This window comes from Vulpes vulpes, chromosome X (genome assembly GCF_048418805.1).
Source record: "Vulpes vulpes isolate BD-2025 chromosome X, VulVul3, whole genome shotgun sequence".
In the NCBI taxonomy this organism is placed as follows: domain Eukaryota; kingdom Metazoa; phylum Chordata; class Mammalia; order Carnivora; family Canidae; genus Vulpes; species Vulpes vulpes.
Genome location: NC_132796.1, coordinates 41,108,184 through 41,127,087, shown reverse-complemented (window position 1 = coordinate 41,127,087; position 18,904 = coordinate 41,108,184). Strand labels below are relative to the sequence as shown.

The 18,904-nt window shown below is 45.4% G+C and overlaps 1 protein-coding gene across 2 annotated transcripts in view; it reads left to right on the top strand.

Moving 5' to 3' along the window:
* Positions 1–2,826: 2,826 nt before the first annotated feature.
* SYN1 (synapsin I) overlaps positions 2,827–18,904 on the top strand; it is a 49,761-nt gene continuing 33,683 nt past the window's right edge. The window contains exons 1-5 of one of the 2 annotated variants that reach the window (XM_025982467.2): positions 2,827–3,587; positions 14,669–14,726; positions 14,830–14,921; positions 16,271–16,427; positions 16,602–16,691. In XM_025982467.2, the coding sequence (XP_025838252.2) occupies positions 3,211–3,587; positions 14,669–14,726; positions 14,830–14,921; positions 16,271–16,427; positions 16,602–16,691 (774 nt within the window). In that variant the 5' untranslated portion in view covers positions 2,827–3,210. The remainder of the gene's footprint in view (positions 3,588–14,668; positions 14,727–14,829; positions 14,922–16,270; positions 16,428–16,601; positions 16,692–18,904) is intronic. The other variant, XM_025982468.2, reaches the window with a different exon arrangement.

The window sequence follows — 18,904 nt, the reverse complement described above, 5'->3', positions numbered from 1 at the left end:
TCATCTTGGGAAGAATGAGCTGAAGTGAATGATTCTGGTTGCTACTACAGGGTATAAGTGTTATGTGTCTACAAGAAAGTGGAAGTTTGTGCATTACGAGGTACATATCTGTGTGTGTGTGTGTGTGTGTGTGTGTGTGTGAAACACAGACCTATGGGTCATGCAAGAATTAAGGATGTATTGAGTATATGTGGAGAGCACATAAAGTTAGAACCATGTGTGCACTGTAACCACCTGAGTTACAGGTGTGTGTGTATGTGTGTGTGTGTGCGTGCACACATGTACATGTGCATTCAGGTGCCATGGATAGACAACATGTGTGAGTTATGAACATGGGTACAATACTGATTACAAACATATGTCGGGGTGCATGTCTCAGAGGCATTGCTCACCAACGCACAGCAAAGAAAATCATTCCTGGAGCCCCTCCTCTCTGTTCATTTCTGCTGGAGAAGACAGAGGCAGTGCAGAGGAGCCTGACCTGTGCCTCAGGGAGTTGAGACAGTCCTGAAGGGAACCCTCATTCTTCTGCAAGACAATCTACAAAACATTAATTTCTGGAAATTGAGCCATCTGGAGAAAGGGAGTGATGCTGGGGGCCATGAGTACTTGAAGCCTGGGAATGGGGTTCGTGGGAAGAGTCATTCTGGAGACAGATTCCTAAGGCGCCCAACTTCTGGCTCCCAGAGGAGCCAGAAAGGTCTGTAGACCTGCAACTGCTCCTATCCCCCAGAGAGGGCACCATGGATCCAGCACAGCTTGTTTATTTCAGTTACTGAGCAAAAAACTGGGAAGCACAGACTTCTTTCTATATGTTGGAAAAGACCTGATTCTTGGGAGTTCCCCATCTGGGGATCATTGGGATATGGAGTGCCAGAGAGAGCATCCAGGAAAGGGAGGGAAGGAATGGCCAAAGCAGAGGCCTGGAGGTGGATGAGGGAGTAGAGGGTAGTTTGGAAGTATTGGACTTGAGGACTGTGGGAGGCTAGAGGAAGGGGGAGCGGAATCTGAGTCCAGGGGAAGGGAACACTTCCTGGGTGAACTTGGCCAAAGACAATCCTTGAGAGAGAGGTAAAGGACATTCCTGGCAGAAGTCACAGCACATGAGAAAATATAGAGGCTCTCTCCCCCGCCACACACACACACACACACTTATAGATGGGTCAGGTGATCATCTTAACAGATGAGGAAACCAAGTCTCAGAGGGGTTAAGTCACTTTCCCAGGGGTATAGTGGAGGCCTAGTTTGAACCTCAAGCACTCTGACTCTAGATTCCACACCATTACTACCTTGTTTAAACAGGCCAAGGATTTAATGAATAAAAAATAAACAAATGAATAAGTGGATGATTCACCTGAAAATCCTACAAGCAGAAGAGACTCCAAATATGCCTATTTCTTACCATATCTTCTTCTACCTCACTTGGTTCACCATCCTCACTGGCCCACAAGGACTGGCTCAGTTTGGTCTCTGCTAACCTCTCTGACCCCATCTCCTGCCAGAACTCCCACCCCTGCTCACTTTGTTCTAGCCACACTGGCACCTCTTTCTAGCACATTCTTAAAAAAAAAAAAAAAAGGCATGGATCACAAAGTGAACATGGCCCTTTAGAAATGAATTGGAGCTCTTGGATTTCTTTATCTATAAAACAGGAATGTTTCCTACTCCATAGTATTGTTGTGAGGGTTGGATGAAACAATACATGTAAACAGCTTAGCTGGGTGCTGTCAACAAATGATCGTTTTTAAATGGATTTGTACTTTCATTGTAGTCAGGATCTCACAGGAGCTTACAGGATGGTTTCCACAGGTCCCCCTCTGCTGGACTGTAAAGGTCATTTGCTCATGTGGCAACATTATTTGGCACCTACTGTGTGCATACCCTAGGATGGGTCCCTCTCTGTAGAAACTTCTCTGGTGCAGGGAAGACAGCCAAGGGAACTGATGATATCATATCAGGTGGTTATGTGGGTTTTGGCTTATCCAGGGCAGAGGGATGGGGGCATATAGACTGAGTGTATGTGTCTAGGGCCCTGGGCATTGGGGGTGGGGGTACAGAGATGGACACACATCACGTCTGGAGCTTCAGGGAATGTGTCTGTGTGGCAAATCTAGGTTTATCATGATTGTCAGTGAGTATGTCATTTGGGTGTGCGTGTTTGTATGAGTTTCCCTGGTTCTCTGTGTGTAGATGTGGTGCCTGTGTTTGTGTGTAGGCATATATGCATGCGTGTATGCATGCATGCCCATGTGTGTTACCCTGGGCTTGTGTATGTCTGCATGGATACCTAGATCGGTGTATTCTCCGTCTGTATGTGCCTCCGTGTGTTTCTTTACTTTTGTGTGTGTCTATATGTATCTCCACGTGTGTGTCATTCCTGTGTGCCTCCAGGCCCCAGCAACCCAGGGCAAGGGTGTGTACCCCCCAAGTGTCCAAGTTTGCCTTTCTGATGCTATGCCGCCCCCGCACCCTCTCTCTGCCTGACTGAGCCCATATGGATATGGGAAATTGATTTCCCCCCACAGGGTACTGCGTGTGACCCCCATCCGTCGCGGTGAGGTTATTTCTCTACTTTTGAGTCTCTGCGTGTGCCTCCATTCCCCCCCATCCCCCCCAAGCCTTCTATGGTGAATATCAACACGGGGAACTGAGTAACTACAGAGAATCCTGCCTGTGAGTGAGACTGGGTGTGAAAACCGGAATGAGGCGGGGTGGGGGTCTTGACTGACCACTCACCTCGACCCTCCCGACAAGTATCTACCCCGCCCCCACTCCCTAAATTGCGCATCCCCAATCGGACGAGGGGGAGGGGAATCAGGATGCGGCGTGGCGCGTGCGCACTGCCGCCTTCAGCACCACGGACAGCTCCTTCGCCCCCGCCTGTCGGCGCGCGCCACCGCCTCCCCAGCACTGAAGGCGCGCTGACGTCACTCGCCGTTCCTCCCTAAACTCCCCTTCCCAGTCGCCTTGGTCGCGTCCGCGCCGCCGCCGGCCCAGCTGGACAGCACCACGAGGGGCGCTAGGTAGGGGGGTACGGGCGCGACCATCGGCGCTGCGGCGGCGGCGACTCAGCGCTGCCTCAGTCTGCAGCGGGCAACGGAAGAGTCGTGTCGTGCCTGAGAGCGCAGCTGTGCTCCTGGGCCCCGCGCGGTCCGCCCCCGCGGCTCCTGACCAGGCTGCTCCTAGGACCCCCTGCCCCACGCCGCAGCCATGAACTACCTGCGGCGCCGCCTGTCGGACAGCAACTTCATGGCCAATCTGCCAAATGGGTACATGACAGACCTGCAGCGCCCGCAGCCACCCCCGCCGCCGCCTGCTGCCCCCAGCCCCGGAGCCACGCCCGGTCCCGCGACTGCCACTGCCGAGAGGGCCTCCGCGTCCGCCCCTGTGGCCTCTCCCGCTGCCCCTAGTCCCGGGTCTTCGGGGGGTGGTGGCTTCTTCTCGTCGCTGTCCAACGCGGTCAAGCAGACCACGGCGGCCGCGGCGGCCACCTTCAGCGAGCAGGTGGGCGGCGGCTCTGGGGGCGCAGGTCGTGGGGGCGCTGCCGCCAGGGTGCTGCTGGTCATCGACGAGCCCCACACCGACTGGTAAGCCACTGCCGCGGATGTCTTCCGCGGGCCTGGGTCCCCCAGATCGTTCCACGATGAGCATTTATCAAGCACCTTGTGTGCTAGGCACCTGGTCCCCTAACCCAAACCCTTTTCCCTTAAATTATTATGCTGGGCACTTCCTGTGTACCCTGCCTTTGCCCCCACCCAGGCCTTCTCCATCCATACAGGGAGCAGTTATCCGGCGCCTGCTGTGTACCTCCTTTCCCAAAGCTTTGGCTTCAGTATATCCTGTGAGCATTCGAGAGCCTAATGTGCTTTGCCCTCCCCAACCCTCACCCCAAAGACCTTGTCCTTTAATGGATCTGGTGAGCATTTATCATTTACCTGCTGTGTGCCTTATCGCAGAGCCCTTCCCCAAAGCCTTGGGCTTCCATGAATTTTGTGAACATTCACTGAGAGCTTGCTATGTGTCTTGTCCCCCTCAATCCTTGCCCTCAGGCCTTCTCTCTAATAGAGCTTGTGAACATGTATCCAGACTGTGGTATGTGCCCCACCCCAACCCTCCCTCCAAAGACCTTTTAAGCTAGTCAGTGAACACTGATTGCCTGCTGCGTATCCCATCCCATCTTCTCACCAAGTGCTGCCTTTAATGGATTCTGTGGGGCTTTATTGAATCCCTTCTGTGTGTCCCAACTCTAAGTCCCTTCTCCAAGGACTTATTTCTCCAAAGGATCTAGAAAGCATTTATTGTCTGATATATGTGCCCTATCTCCAAATCCCTTTCTCAAACATATTTTGCTCAAATGAGTCCCATGAGCATTTTTGAACCTCCTGTGACTCATCTTCAGACTCTCCCCAAAATCCTTTTCCTCCAATAGATCTAGAAAACATTTATTGAGTGTCTCCTCTATCCTCCATTCTCAAGCTACTTCAGAGACCTTTCCTTTGGTGAACCCACCCAGCATTTATCACCAGCCAGCCATGTGAGCCTTCTCTAAAGCTTCTTTCCTCCAGTCTGTTCAGCAAGCATTTATTGAATGCCTACTGTGTACCCCATCCCCAAAGCCTTTCCCCAGTGGCTTCATTCTGCATGTGTTGAACATCTGCATGACCCAACCTTAGACTTTCTCCATAAGGGCTTGCCTCCAGTTAATAGAGTGATCAAATACCTCACACTTGTTGTGTGCACCATTTCAATACTCTTTCCAAAGGCCTTTTTCTTTTCATCACTCCTTGGAGCATTTGTGGAGCACCACTGTGTGCCTGATTCTGTGCCCTCTACACAAAAGCCTTTCCTCTCATGGATGGAGAATCAAGCTTACATAGATCAAGCTTCTGCATCCCCATTCCCCTTCCCCGAAGACTTTTCCTCCAATGGATCCAGTGATTGTATGCCCATCCCTAGCACCCCTCCCACAAAGACCTTTTCTTTTAATGGATCCAGTGAGCGTTTATGTATTGTCTGCCAGGTGCTCGATTCTAATCACCTCCCCCAAAGGCCTTTTCCTGCAGTGGCCCCTGTGAGCATTTATGGAGTGCCATCTGTGTGCTCTATGTTCACACCTTCTTCCCAAGGTCTTTTTATTTTAGTGGATCCAGTAAGCATCTATGCAGTGCCTGCTGTGTGGAGGGAATAGACACCCCTTCCTTACCCCCTTGAAGAACCTGTGTCTGTCATAAAGACTCTCCTTTCTTTTAATAAATCTAGAGCCCAATTTATAAGGATTACCCCTCCCCACTCCCTCTCAGTGTCCTTAGGGTTTCCTCTCCCAATCTTAAATCCATACCCCGAAAGTTCTTTCTTCTATTTAAGCCAGTAAACACTTATTAAATTCCTATTATATAAGGGCCATTCTCAACGTCTTCTTTCCAAGTCTGGAAGTTGCTGTCCCATCTCAAGACTTCTCTTTCCAGGGGTCTACTTCAACCTAAATTTATTGAGTACCAGCTTTTTACTAGTTAGATCACCCCTCCTTCACCCAGGAGCCTTTACCCAGCAGCCTTTCTCTCTATTCAGAGCCATTTATTCATTCTACAGATATTTATTGCATACTTTCCCAGTGTCAGAGTATGGGAGGCCTCCATTTATTATTACTATATATGAAGAAGAACCCTCCTCCAGTTCCCCTTCCTTCTAACCCCAACCTCCAGCTGGATTCTCTATACCTTTTTCTCCATTCAACCCCACAATCGTTTAATAAGCACTTATTGCACACCAAGAACCCCATATTCAGTGCATCTTCCTCTCCCCCTCTTGAAGCCCTAGTTCCCCCTTCAACAATCTCCATCTGACCTTTGACACTACACAATCCATAAAGTTCCATGTGCACCTACTGTATTCTGGCTAGGTCCCCTCCCCACCTTAGTAGCCATCTTGCCAACTGCTCTTTCCACTACCACCCCCCCAATTAATCCAAAAAGCATTTCTTGATCTCTGACTGTATTCTTTTCAAAAAACCGCATCCCTCTTTTCTCCATCAATCCATAAAGCAGTTCTTGAACGCGTACTAATAATTCCTTCACCAGCACCCACTCACAAAGGAGCCATCTTCTTGGCTAAATTTGCTCCATTGAAGTCAACAAACCTTAAATGGGGCCCCTGCTGAATATTAGTAATCACTCTCCTTTAGACTTCCCATCCCCACTCCTACACTACAGGAAGTTTCTTTGCTGCATTTTTCTTTGTCCCATCAAACATTCATTAATTATCTACTGAATACCAGTAAGACCCTCCCTCTTTCAATAATTACAACTCTGGTGTTTTCCATTTTTTTCTAAGTTGTCCAGCAAGCATTTATTGAGCACCTGCTGAATTCAGTGAAAGATTCTTCCTTTCCCCTTCTGCATCTCAGAAACCCCCCTTTATCCCAACAGCTGCTCTAGTCTTTTCTTCCATTCCATCTAGCAACTACTTATTTAGGATCTACTATAGATGGGGTGGGATGGACAAAGGGAAAGGGCCTGTGTACACCAGGCTCAGCATGGGAAACAGAGACTTCTGCATCACCTGCCTGCAGATACTGCAAGTATCATCTGACTTTGAGGATTTCAGCCTGGAATAAAGGAGGAGTTTTTGCAAACTCTGTAATGTATTGTACACCTAGATGGAGTCTGACACCTTTCCCACCAAACCTCACTACTCTCACCCTTTCCCGGGTCTCAAGTCCTCTGTGGCTTACAGTTGCAAACCCTGAGTTAAGAATCATCTCCCATTTTTATAGATAATTTAGTCCAATATCCTTCAAACTGTGGGTCACCTAATGGCCTGTGACCAGCATTTCATTTACTTCATGCAGTAGTATAAATGAAAATAGAATATAACAAGAATATGCTACACATAATAAGTGGAATTATTATTATTTAGTGGAACTGTTACTCCAAGAAATTTAATCAGTAATGTATGCCATATATTATATTTGACATATGCTATATCATACATTTGCTATATAATAACTTTATAGTATAATACATATGTATGTGTATATTTTTCTTCATGAAGTGGAATAAGATAGACTAGGAAATACCAGACTCTGTCGCACGTAGTATAGGTAATCATTTACTGAAACTTTCATTCCAATTATATATGTATATTTATATACCTTCTAGGTACATATACACATAGTATGTAATATGCAATATATTATATGTTATATAAGCCATACTGTATTATATTTGCTGTATAACATCAGAGGTGTCATATAAAATATATTACACATATAGGATAGGTTATTATGTATCTATGTATATAGTGGGTTATATAAACTCTCTTATTGTGGCTTCTTTTCTTAGACTTCCCTGGAAGCAGGCCCTGAGACTCTGAGGTTTGTGTGCAGATTTATTGGGGAGAGCTCTTGGGAACAACACCTGTTGCGGGGGAAGAGTGAGGGAAGCAGGATTTAGAAGAGGGAAAGGTTGAGCTATGATGCAGCCACAACAGAAACCTCAGCCAATCCTCTGGGAGAGCTCTGGAGCAAGGATGACCCTTCAGAGTTACCTTAATCGAGGTGGGGTATCCAGGCTTTTGTATTTTTACATCAGTCAATCATTAGTCACAAGCTGCCCCCTGGGAGGAAGCATAATCTTGGGGAAGGCAAATCCCTGCTGCAGAGGCCAGTTCCCAGTGAGGGACAGCGCTGTGAACCTTCAGCAGCAAATCTTCCCAGAAGCTGAGAAATAGATGGGAAGGCCTGAAGGTGGGGGTGGGGAGTGAGGATCCGAGGGGAGCACAGAATCCACTCCTTGTACTGCTCTGATCCACTTGCTTCTTAAAGCAAGATCGCCCCATCTGGAAACAGCATTTCCAGGATTGTAATTGGTCTTGTCTTCTGGGGGAGACTTGAAAGAGCATGGTTAGTGGGATGAATGACATCCTCCACTGATGCTGTTGATAAAAGTGGCATAAATAAATGATACGCATTGTCTCCTTCTTCCACTATGCATTCTAGATTCCCCTGACCCTCAGCTAGCACCTCTCTTGGGCTTAGTGGCTTACCTGTTGAGTGATCCATTCCCTCATCCTTGAGGGATTCCGGAGCCCTTGGTCCTCATGCCCTTCCCAGGCTGTGGCTGCTGTACTTGTTCATTTCCTTGCATGGTTGTGCAAGGAGGACCAACAGATGCTGAAGTGGATCACCTGGGTGCCAAACACATTCCTCCCGCTCCCACTGTGTAATAGCAATCCCTGAACGTCCTCCTGACATTTCAGGCCATATACCCCTGTGAAGTGATTCATTCCTCTTCATATCCACTGGCATGTAAAACCTGAGATATCCAGGTGGCATCCATAGCTTAGAATGTAATAGGATTCTTGCTGTGTCCCCTGGTAGCAGTGTTCCCCCTTGGAGAACCAGGACCTCTAACCTTGCAGAGCCTTGAGGGAACAGGAAGCACACATTCCAAAAGTGGATCACTGGGATCGATGGTAAGCTGGGCCTCTCCTTTCACCTCTGAGTTCCCAGACCCATGTATTCTACCCATTGGGAACAGAGTATAAACAACGGGCCATTGATTTAGGGTGTTTTGGAGGATGGTGCCCCATTCTTTCATGGTATCATTTCTTAGCTGTGACTACAAAAGTTGTTCCAGGCCAGCAGCTTCTGGGTGGTATTATGGTATATAATGTCATCAGTTGATTCCATGGTCATGGGCCCACTTTGGCACCTCCTTTGCTGTCACATGTGTCCTTCAGTTTGATGCAGTGTTATGAGGGATCTCATACTGGTGGATCAGATATCGTGTAAGCCCTTGGACAGTGGTACTGGCAATGGTCCTGCAATCAGGAAAAGCAAACCCATATATAGAAAATTCCAGTCAAAATGAATAATTTGTCTTTCCAGGGTGGAAGGGGCCCAAAGTAGTCAGCTTGCCACAAACTGGCTAGTTGGTCTTAAGGGATGATGCCATGTCACAGGCTCAATGTTGGTCTCTGTTACCAGAAGATTGGACATTCAGCAATAATGCTGTAGGCCCTACTAATAGCCTCTATCTCTGCTACTCTTGCTACTTCGTTCATGTACGCATCTGCTAGCGCTGGGGTGGCTGATTTGAGAGGCTGGCTGACATCATCTGGCTGACTCATTCTGTCTACCTGGTTGTTTAGTGCCACTTCCATTGTGGATGCTGTCTGGTGGGTGTTAACAAACAATACAAAGATCTTCACTCCTCACTTTTTGCCCACTCCCATGTCTACCCCTATATGTCCACCCACATTTCCATGTCCCAGACCTCCTTGTCCTGATCTTTTTTTTTTTTTTAAGTTTTTATTTTAATTCCAATTAGTTAACATGCAGTGCAATATTAGTTTCAGGTCTGCAATATAGTGACTCAACACTTCCATACATCAACTGGTGTACCTCACCTATTTAACCCATCCCCCCACCCACCTCTCCTCTGGTAACCATCAATTTGTTCTCTATAGTTAAGAGTCAGTCTGTTTCTTGGTTTGTCCCCCTTCTCTCTTTTTCACTTTTCTCATTTGTTTTGTTTCCTAAATTCCATAGAGTGAAATCACATGATATTTGTCTTTCTCTGTCTGACTTATTTCACTTAGCATAACACTCCTTGTCCTGATCTTCTAATATTTTTCCTTCAGGGCCTCTAATCAGCCAAGCCATCTACCACTGCCCCTCAGTGAATATATTCTAATCTTGGGCCATTTTTCTTTCCCTATTTAGTAGATTACTGGGTGCATAGTCCAAAGCTCTGCCGTTGGGAGCTCTGCCACTTTCAGGACCACTCTGAGTGGGGCTATCATACAGCCACTGTCCATTTTTGGCTTCTCCCCACATACCAAACCAGTCATTTTTGAACCAAGCTTAGGCTTTGTCTTCCTTCCTTCACCCACTGGTTGTAAGGGGTCCCCTTGGTGAGCTGAGGGAGGCACTAGTACAACAGTGGGGATGACATGGGCATCTAGATTACCTGCTCAGGCAGCTTGCTCAGTCCTGCTTGAGCTTGATCCCAGCTGCTGGGTCCATCTGATGTTATTACTTGGTGGGCCTGGCAGGACCCAGCTCACAATGGGCACCTGGATGCACAATCACTTGGTGCCCCGTAGTCAAGCATTCTGTCTACCAGAGCCCAGTACTGCACCAGGAATTGTTTCTCAAAAGTCATGTAATTCTCTGCTGCAGGTGGCATGGCCTTGCTCCAGAACCTCAGGGGCCTCCCACTCAAACTTGCCATAAGCTCCAACTGTATCTTTTCCCACTACTGACTTATTCGGTATCATAAGAACTTCCAGATCATATGGCATCCCATTCAGCCTTATGTTATACCTGAAATATGAATCAGAGCAGTATCTCCAGGTGTGGAATATGCTGCCTCTAGAACCTGAAGACACCTACCAAGTGTTGTGCTTTTTTCTTCATGGTGGGAGGTGTAAGATCCAATGCTTTGCCCTATTATTTGGAGGGGCTGTCCTGGAATGCCTTGGACCACTGTATCCCAAAAACTTTTGATAATGTGGCAGGCCTCTGAGTCTTTGTATGGTTTATCTCCTACCCTCTGGAGTGCATGCGTCTTATCAAGACAATGTGCTAATCATCTCTTGCCCAATCAATATGATTTAATATAGCAGCCCAGTGTGATATTCTGTGGGATGTCCAGATGGCCCAGTGCCTTTGGACCATATGATGACGCAGAATGAGAAAGATAGCATAGCCCTGTGGCAAGACCATCAAAAAATATTGTCGTCAGTCCCATGTGAATGTGAAATGTTTCTGATCCTTTTTTCTGATCAAAATAGAAAAGAGTGCATTCAGTAAGTCACCTCAGATACGGCCACCTGTGTATCTGAGGTTTGCTCTAGCAATGGCAGCACGTCCAGTACAGCTGCTTCAATTAAGGATACTGCTTGGTTGAGAATGTCTATACACATTCTCCAGGACCCAAACTGATTAATTCAGTGGAGATATGATGGGACTAACACCCCTGCATCCTTTAATCTCTCAAAGTAGCATGACTTTCCACCATCACTCTTAGGATAGATATAATATTATCTTTGATTTACTGATTTGATCAGGGGAGGGATGTGTAGTTTCAGAGGCATCCGTTTGAACTTCCCCACTGCAATAGCTCTTACCCCTACAAGCCAAGGAGCCCATGTAGGGGTTCTGACAACTACAGTTATGTCCATTTTATTTTTTTTAAGATTTTATTTATGTATTTGAGAGAGCATGAGCAAATTCCAGTCAAATTCCACTCAGGGATCATGACTTGAGCTAAAGGCAGATGCTTGGGACGCCTGAGTGGCTCAGTGGTTAAGCACCTACCTTCAGCTCAGGGTGTGATCCTGGAGACCGGGATCGAGTCCCACATCAGGCTCCCTGCATGGAACCTGCTTCTCCCTCTGCCTGTGTCTCTGCCTCTCTCTCTCTGTGTGTCTCTCATGAATAAATAAATAAAATCTTTAAAAAAAAAAAAAGGAAAAGATATCAATGAAATTAGTCTCCTTGTCTGCTTCTCATTTCTTTTTTAAAAAAAGGCAGATGCTTAACCAACTGAGCTACCCAGGCACCCCCAGATATGTCCATTTTAATTATACATTTGTGAATGGGGGAAGTGACCACTGGGTGAACCTGTGGACCCAATGGACCCATTTTGAGCAGAACCTGGGATAGGACTTCAATTATCACCTTACCATTACTGTGCTTCTTGTTATGGCTGGTACCACTCTTACCAGCATATTCCTTATTGATTTTGTAAGTGGGGTATATCCTCTGGGCCTTCCCATAGAATATGATCAGCTGATGAGTTTTCTAGACTTACCTAGTATATCTTCTCTAACGTCTCTGTTTCTTTGAGTCCTTTGATCCTTTCTTTCACAGTCTGCCATGGAAGATTTGGCATTTCTGTTTCACTTGGTATTGACCATTGTTTGCTCCAGGCTTCCACAAGTCATCTCACAGTATATCGGCAACATCAACTTCATGTTCCACTCTTTGGCCCATTGTCCTTAGGACTCAGTTTCATGCATACTTTGACAGCTCCTGTCAGTACATATTGGCCAGGTCTTTCAGCTTTTGTGTATTTCTTTCCTTCCTTTGCAAGCTTAGAACCTCTCCAGTTAGGTAGGTATTCTAGGATTTGACCCTGCATATTGATCTGTTTGCTAAGAGGGGAAGGGGGTAGATTCTGAAAGGGGCAAGCATTATTTTGTAAGGCATCTGCTTCCTTCAAGGCCTCTGTATTATCTTCAGGCAGAGGGAAGGTCTATACTCTAACAAGGAGAAGTGGACTACTTCTGCAGGCCCAGTGGGTTCAGGTGAATCAACAAGTTCGAGGTGTTACATACATCTTCCCAGATATCCCCATCCCAAGTCTAAGGGCTTCACTCTTGTCCTATTAGGGCTCTGACCATGGCATAGGAGATGTGCTAGGCCTGAGAATTCAACCTTCTCCAAAGTTTTGTTACACTTATGATTATGCCCTAAGCCCCTGGTTCTCCCCTCTGTCTGCCCTCCAGTTGTAGAAGATTGGTATTTCCTTAAATGTATCCAAGGGGGTCCTCTGGCTTTCTCATTTTGCTTTGAATTAGTGATTACTCACCCTGAACATGTCAGATCTTTCTTCAGCTAACCAATGGTGTTTAACAAATAGTCACCCAGGTCTGCTTACCATTTCCCTCACACCTCCCAAGTGCCAGGGATATTTCACCAACTGGTGCATTCCCTTCTATCAGTATCTCATTAGAATTCACCATCAGTAAAAGTTACTGCTACCCCCAAACGCCAAGGGCCCACACTATAATTCTCACACTCATGAAAATACACTCGACACTGTGCCTCTTCCCACTACTGACACATCCAGTATCATGGAATCTGCCAGATCATATAGTTCAAGTGACATCCTGCTGGCACCACAGCCCAGACCTGCTGCCAAGTGCTTTATGTTGCTACAACATGTTAAGGGCTATCTGTGCTCCACCACCACAGACGGTGGTTCCTCATTGCCTGCTGGCTGCTGGGTGACCCAATTCCAAAATGGCATTAGAGTCTTTTTTTGTAGTTTGACATCTCTGGCACTGTTTTAGGTTGGGTTCTCTGGAAACAGATTTTGAGGCACGTATTTGTATGCAGGAGGCTTACTGGGGAGTGTCTTTAGGATCAATGCCTGTAAGGAGGGCAGGGTCAGGCAGAGGGAGAAACTGGTCCACGACGCAGCTGCATCAGAGGCCTCAGCTGATCCTAGGGCAGTGGTATGGTCCTTCTGAGTCAGCCTGTACTGAGGCAAAGGGGCCAGCTTTTGTACTCACTCATGGGCCAGATATAAGACATGGGCTGCCTAAAGTAGATATAATCTTGGCCAAAGCAGTTCCCCATGACAAGACAGTTCCCAGTGGGACATAGCCATGGGCTGTCAACAGCTGATATCTGGGTGCGTTGGCCCTGAAGAGGACATCTGAGCAGAGTGCCACAGTATTCACTACACTTGTGGTCAAAAAAGTTTGAAATACAGTGACACAGTCTACATTCGTCACTATTTTATACATGAAAAATGTGCAGGTCTCAGAGAAATTCTCTTCCAACACTTGTGTGCAGACAGTATCAGTAATGGAGTGCGTGTGTGTGTGTGTGTGTGTGTGTGGAGGGGTAGGGAAGGAGGAGGGGGAGGGAAGGAGAGAGGAAGAGGAGAAAATGACTGTGCTTGGAGTCTTTGGGGTTCATCAGTGAAGTCACTAGGGCCCCTTTGTGCTGTGCGGATGTGTCCGAGACCCTTACTTTGTGCATGTAGGTAACCCTGGGAGTGGTTCCTCTCCTCACCCCTCTTGTATGAGAAACCTGACTGGAGATGAGCTTCTGTGTGTAGAGAAGCCTGTCAGGTAGAAATCCTGGGCCTGGGGAAGGACACCACTGGAAACCAAGCCCAGCTGGGGTTGGGCCCAGGGATAGTGACATGGCAGTTCATGCTGCATCTACTGCTGTTCCTACCCCTCTTCCCTCCTATGGCTTCCCCTTGCCCTCAGCTGCATCCCCCACCCCTGGTCCCCATCATTGATGGCTCTGGCTTCTATAGAACCACTGCCATCCTGCACCCCTCAATCTGCTCCTCTTTTATATAGCTGCCCACCCACAGTTGTGTTCTTGGGGCACACAGCCACACGTGGCAAATGTGATGCTCCATGGGAAAGGGCCAGAGAGCAGAGAGATGCTTCAGGCCACATGAGCAGACACAGACACTGAGACATACTGGGGCACACTTCATATATATGTATTCTCTAAGGTGTTTGTTTTTTGGTTTTGGTTTTTTTTTTTGCCATTTACGAACCTCCATGCAATTTCAAAGTATGTTACAGCTTATGAAGCGCTCCCTCATTTTGCAAAGCTTTTCAAAAACATTTATGGTAGCAGTGGGATGAGCTGACCAGACTCTGGGGAATGCCTGCCTGCCATCTGTGGTTTAAGGACTTCTTTTAGAGTTCACAATGTCCTTTGACATTGACACACCTCCATGAGGATTACAACAGACTTCATTGTACACAAAGCACTATGGAGCTTCTCAAAGCGTTTCAACCATCATGAAGCATTTTATGGCTCTGAAGGGGCAAAAGGGTTAAAGGACTGGCCTGGGGTGTGTCTTTATGAGATTGATGGATGTGCTCTGCTTTTCCTCTCTAGGGCAAAATACTTCAAAGGGAAAAAGATCCATGGAGAAATTGACATTAAAGTAGAACAGGTTAGTTGGGGTAGATGGACCTGGGGGTCAGCTGTCCAGACTGAAAACTAGTTGGTCATCTTTGTGGGATGTGGATAAATCACTGATTTTTTCACCTTCCTAGGCTGAATTCTCGGATCTCAACCTCGTGGCTCATGCCAATGGTGGATTCTCTGTGGACATGGAAGTTCTTCGGAATGGGGTAAAGGTCATGCGGTAAGTATAAAAAGGTTAACTTGGTGTTATGGAAGAGGCATAAGGACTCCCTTAGAGCTGAGAGTGAGTCCCCCACCGCCCCACACCCATCCCTCTGTGAGCCAGAATTTAGGTGTATTACAGTAGCCAAGTTATGGAAACAACTTAAGCACCCATTAGTGAATGAATGGATAAAGAAGATGCGGTATGCATATACTATGAAATATTATCCAGCCACGAGAGAGAAGGAAACCTGCCATTTGCACCAATGTGAATGGACCTTGAGGACACTATGCTAAGTAAGATGAATCAGCCGGAGAAAGACAAGTACTGTATCCTGTCTATGCAATCGAAAAAAAGCCAAATTCGTAAAACCAGAGACTAAAGCAGTGGTTACCAGAGGCTGAGGGGTGGTAGACTAGGAGAGATGTTTAAGGGCATAAACTTGTAACTGGTAGAGAAATAAGTCCTGGAGCATTAATGCACAGTATAATGAATATAGATAACAATATTGTATCATAATTATCAAACTTACTAAGAGACCAGACCTTCATTATTCCCACCACCAAAAGGAAATGATTATTATGCGATGTGATAGAAGTGCTAAATAACGCTATACTGGCAATCCTATTACAATATATTAAGTGTGTCAAATTGACGTGTTTAATGCCTTAAACTTACACAATGTTATATGTCAATTAAAACAAAATTAGATACAGAATGTGGGACGATAGCTTCCTTCTGCAGAGCCAAGGATCCTAGCAGACCACGAGCCAAACTTCTTAGTTATTAAGTCAGCAAATGTTTCTTGAACATCTACTATGCCAGGTGCTGCTCTCAGCATTTTACATTCAATAGGTATTTATGGAGTACCTGTTGCGTCTGTGAGAGACACTTGAGAAAAGAACTGAAGGAGGTGAAAGAGAGCTATGTGCGGATATCCAGATTGGGGGGAGGGGGAGAATGTTCCAGGCACAGGAAACAGCCCTGAGGCTGTTTGCTCACCCATCTCTCCTGGCCAGTGTAGAGGCCCTGAGGCTGGAATTTATTCTGGGCTGCAGCCTTTGAGGACAGCTAATAGTCTGAGAGATTATGATCAGGGAGCCGTCAGAGCTGAGGGATCAAGCTGTCAGCTGACCTGGGCAAGGTGAGAAACAGGTAGGAAAGGCTTCCAGGGGGTCACCAGATGGGGGAGGTGTAGAAAGGGTGATGGCACTGGAGGACACAGCCCGTGCATATGTGTTGAGGTAAGCAGCCACTTTGCAATTTCTAGGAGCCGTGGAGACTTAGAAAGTTGGTTTTTGTTCTCAGGGTGGTGGGGAGCTTTGGGGGGAGTAGTATCCTGGACACTTCTCCCCCTGCCATGCCAGGTCTCTGAAGCCAGACTTTGTGCTGATCCGCCAGCACGCTTTCAGCATGGCACGGAACGGAGACTACCGCAGTTTGGTCATTGGGCTGCAGTATGCTGGCATCCCCAGTGTCAACTCTTTGCATTCTGTCTACAACTTCTGTGACAAGCCCTGGGTGGTAAGTGACAGGAAGAGTGCTACTGGTGGAGGGACTGTCTCATGCATGTGTGCATGTGGGAGCTTGGAATCACTGTGATTTGGGGGAACTGAGAAAGTTTGAAGCTCAGAATCCCAGCTTGGAGACTCCATCCAGGTGAAGGATTTGCTCACCCATCTCTCCTGGCTCTCATAGTTCGCCCAGATGGTTCGACTGCACAAGAAACTGGGGACAGAGGAATTCCCTCTTATCGATCAGACTTTCTACCCCAATCACAAAGAGATGGTGAGTCTGGGGGAAGGAGGATGGGCAAGGGGGGACAGCATCATGCAGACTGTGACATTATTGCCATTGGCATGCTGTCAGAGAGTGCAGCCAGCGTGTGCATGTGAAGGGTGAAATTGCTTCATGACAGGGCTTATTAATACCATGAATTTACTTATGTGCTTGCAAGTGTGATTTAAATCAGTGATCCTGTTTCTTATCGTATCTTTTCTCGCAATTATTAACAATCAACTTCTTGTGTAAGATGAACAGATCTAATGTAATGAACCAGATCATGTTACATATAGAAATCAAGTCATTGTTACTGATATTAGCAAACAGCCTTCTTACCAATGTTGCAAGTGAGGATTGGCAATAAAGATGATCAGTAGTGATGTTATAAATTAAATTGTTTACCAATAGCCATTGAATTGTTACTTACTATTATTATAAAATAAAATCACTAATATTACAACTTATCACTAATACTACAAATTACTCTTATTGATGTAAATTATGAGTACTACTGTTATGAATCAAATTGCAGTTCCCAACAGAAATTGAATAATCATGACTAGTGTCTTTGAAGATTATAACTATTACAAATTATTATCAGTATTACAAATTATGCTCTAATATAAATTATAAGTCTGTTTTGAATTATATTATACTTAATAGAGGTTACATTATCATTACTAATATCATCAAATATTATAACTAATAATTACAATTAATTACAAGTGTTACAAATTAAGATTTTCTTTATTTTTTAAAATGCTTTTATTTATTTATTCATGACAGACAGAGAGGCAGAGACACAGGCAGAGAGAGAAGCAGGCTCCATGCAGGGAGCCCAATGTGGGACTCAGTCCCACGACTCCAGGATCACACCCTGGGCCGAAGGGAGGCGCTCAACCACTGAGTCACCCAGGCATCCCACAAATTAAGATTTTCATATGAGAAATTAAACCATTAGTACATTGTAAAATATTATTGTAAATTATTGCCAGTGTTACAAATTAAGTTTACTAATATAAATCATAAGTACCTATATTTTGAAATATCTTATAGTCTCTAATAGAAATCATCATTAATATGGTTAACATTCCAGTTTACATTATGAATGATTGCTAATATTAAAGTTATAATTATTAATATAAATTAATGAGTTCCATAGTTATGAATCAAATTTTAGTTGCAAATAGAAATTGAATCACCATTATTGATGCCATCAAATTTTACAACTAATTTTATAAATGTTTAACAATGTTATAAATTCTATTTGCTTATATAAATAATCATCACCACTTTTGTGAATTAAATTACAGTTAAATGTCAATGTCGACCCAAAGTTACCATCTTGGTCAAATAAACATTGGTATTAATATTAAAAATTATTACCAGCATTACAAATTATGGTCACTGATTTAAGTTAACAGTATTATGAATTAAGTTTACTTACAGATGAACATCAAATCATTAGTTCTTAGGAAACCCAATTTGTTTACCATCATTATTATTCCACATTCTTTGAGAGACAGTATAGCTGGTTGTGGTTGAGAGCATGGACTCTAGCTAGCATTTCTATATTGGAATCTTAGATCTACAACTTATTAGCTTCCTAACATAGGAAATGTTACTTAGTGGGCAGCCCTGGTGGCACAGCCCTGGTTAGCACCGCCTTTGGCCCGGGCTGTGATCCTGGAGACCCGGGATTGAGTCCCACGTCGGGCTCTCTGCATGGAGCCTGCTTCTCCCTCTCCCTGTGTCTCTGCCTCTCTCTCTCTGTCTCAATAAATAAATAAAAAATCTTTTTTTAAAAAAAAGGAAATGTTACTTAGTGATCTGTGCCCCAGTTTACCCATCTACAAAATGTGGGTAATAATAGTTCCTGCCTCAGAGTTGGTGTGAGAATTAAATTATTTAATGAATGTAAAGTGGTTAGAACAGTGCATCTGGCATATATTAACTGCTCCCTAAGTGTTAACAGAGTTCCCTTCTATTCTAAATTTGTTGAGTGTTTTTATCATGAAAGGATGTTGAACTTTGTCAAGTGTTTTTTCCTTATTTATTGATATGATCATGTGGGGTTTTTTTTCCTTTATACTATGAATATGGTATATTACATTACTTAGGTTCCATGAGAATTGAGCCACATTTGCATAACTGGACCAACTCTCACTTGGTCTGGTGTATAATCTTTTTAGGATTCTGTTTTTTTAGTATTTTGTTGA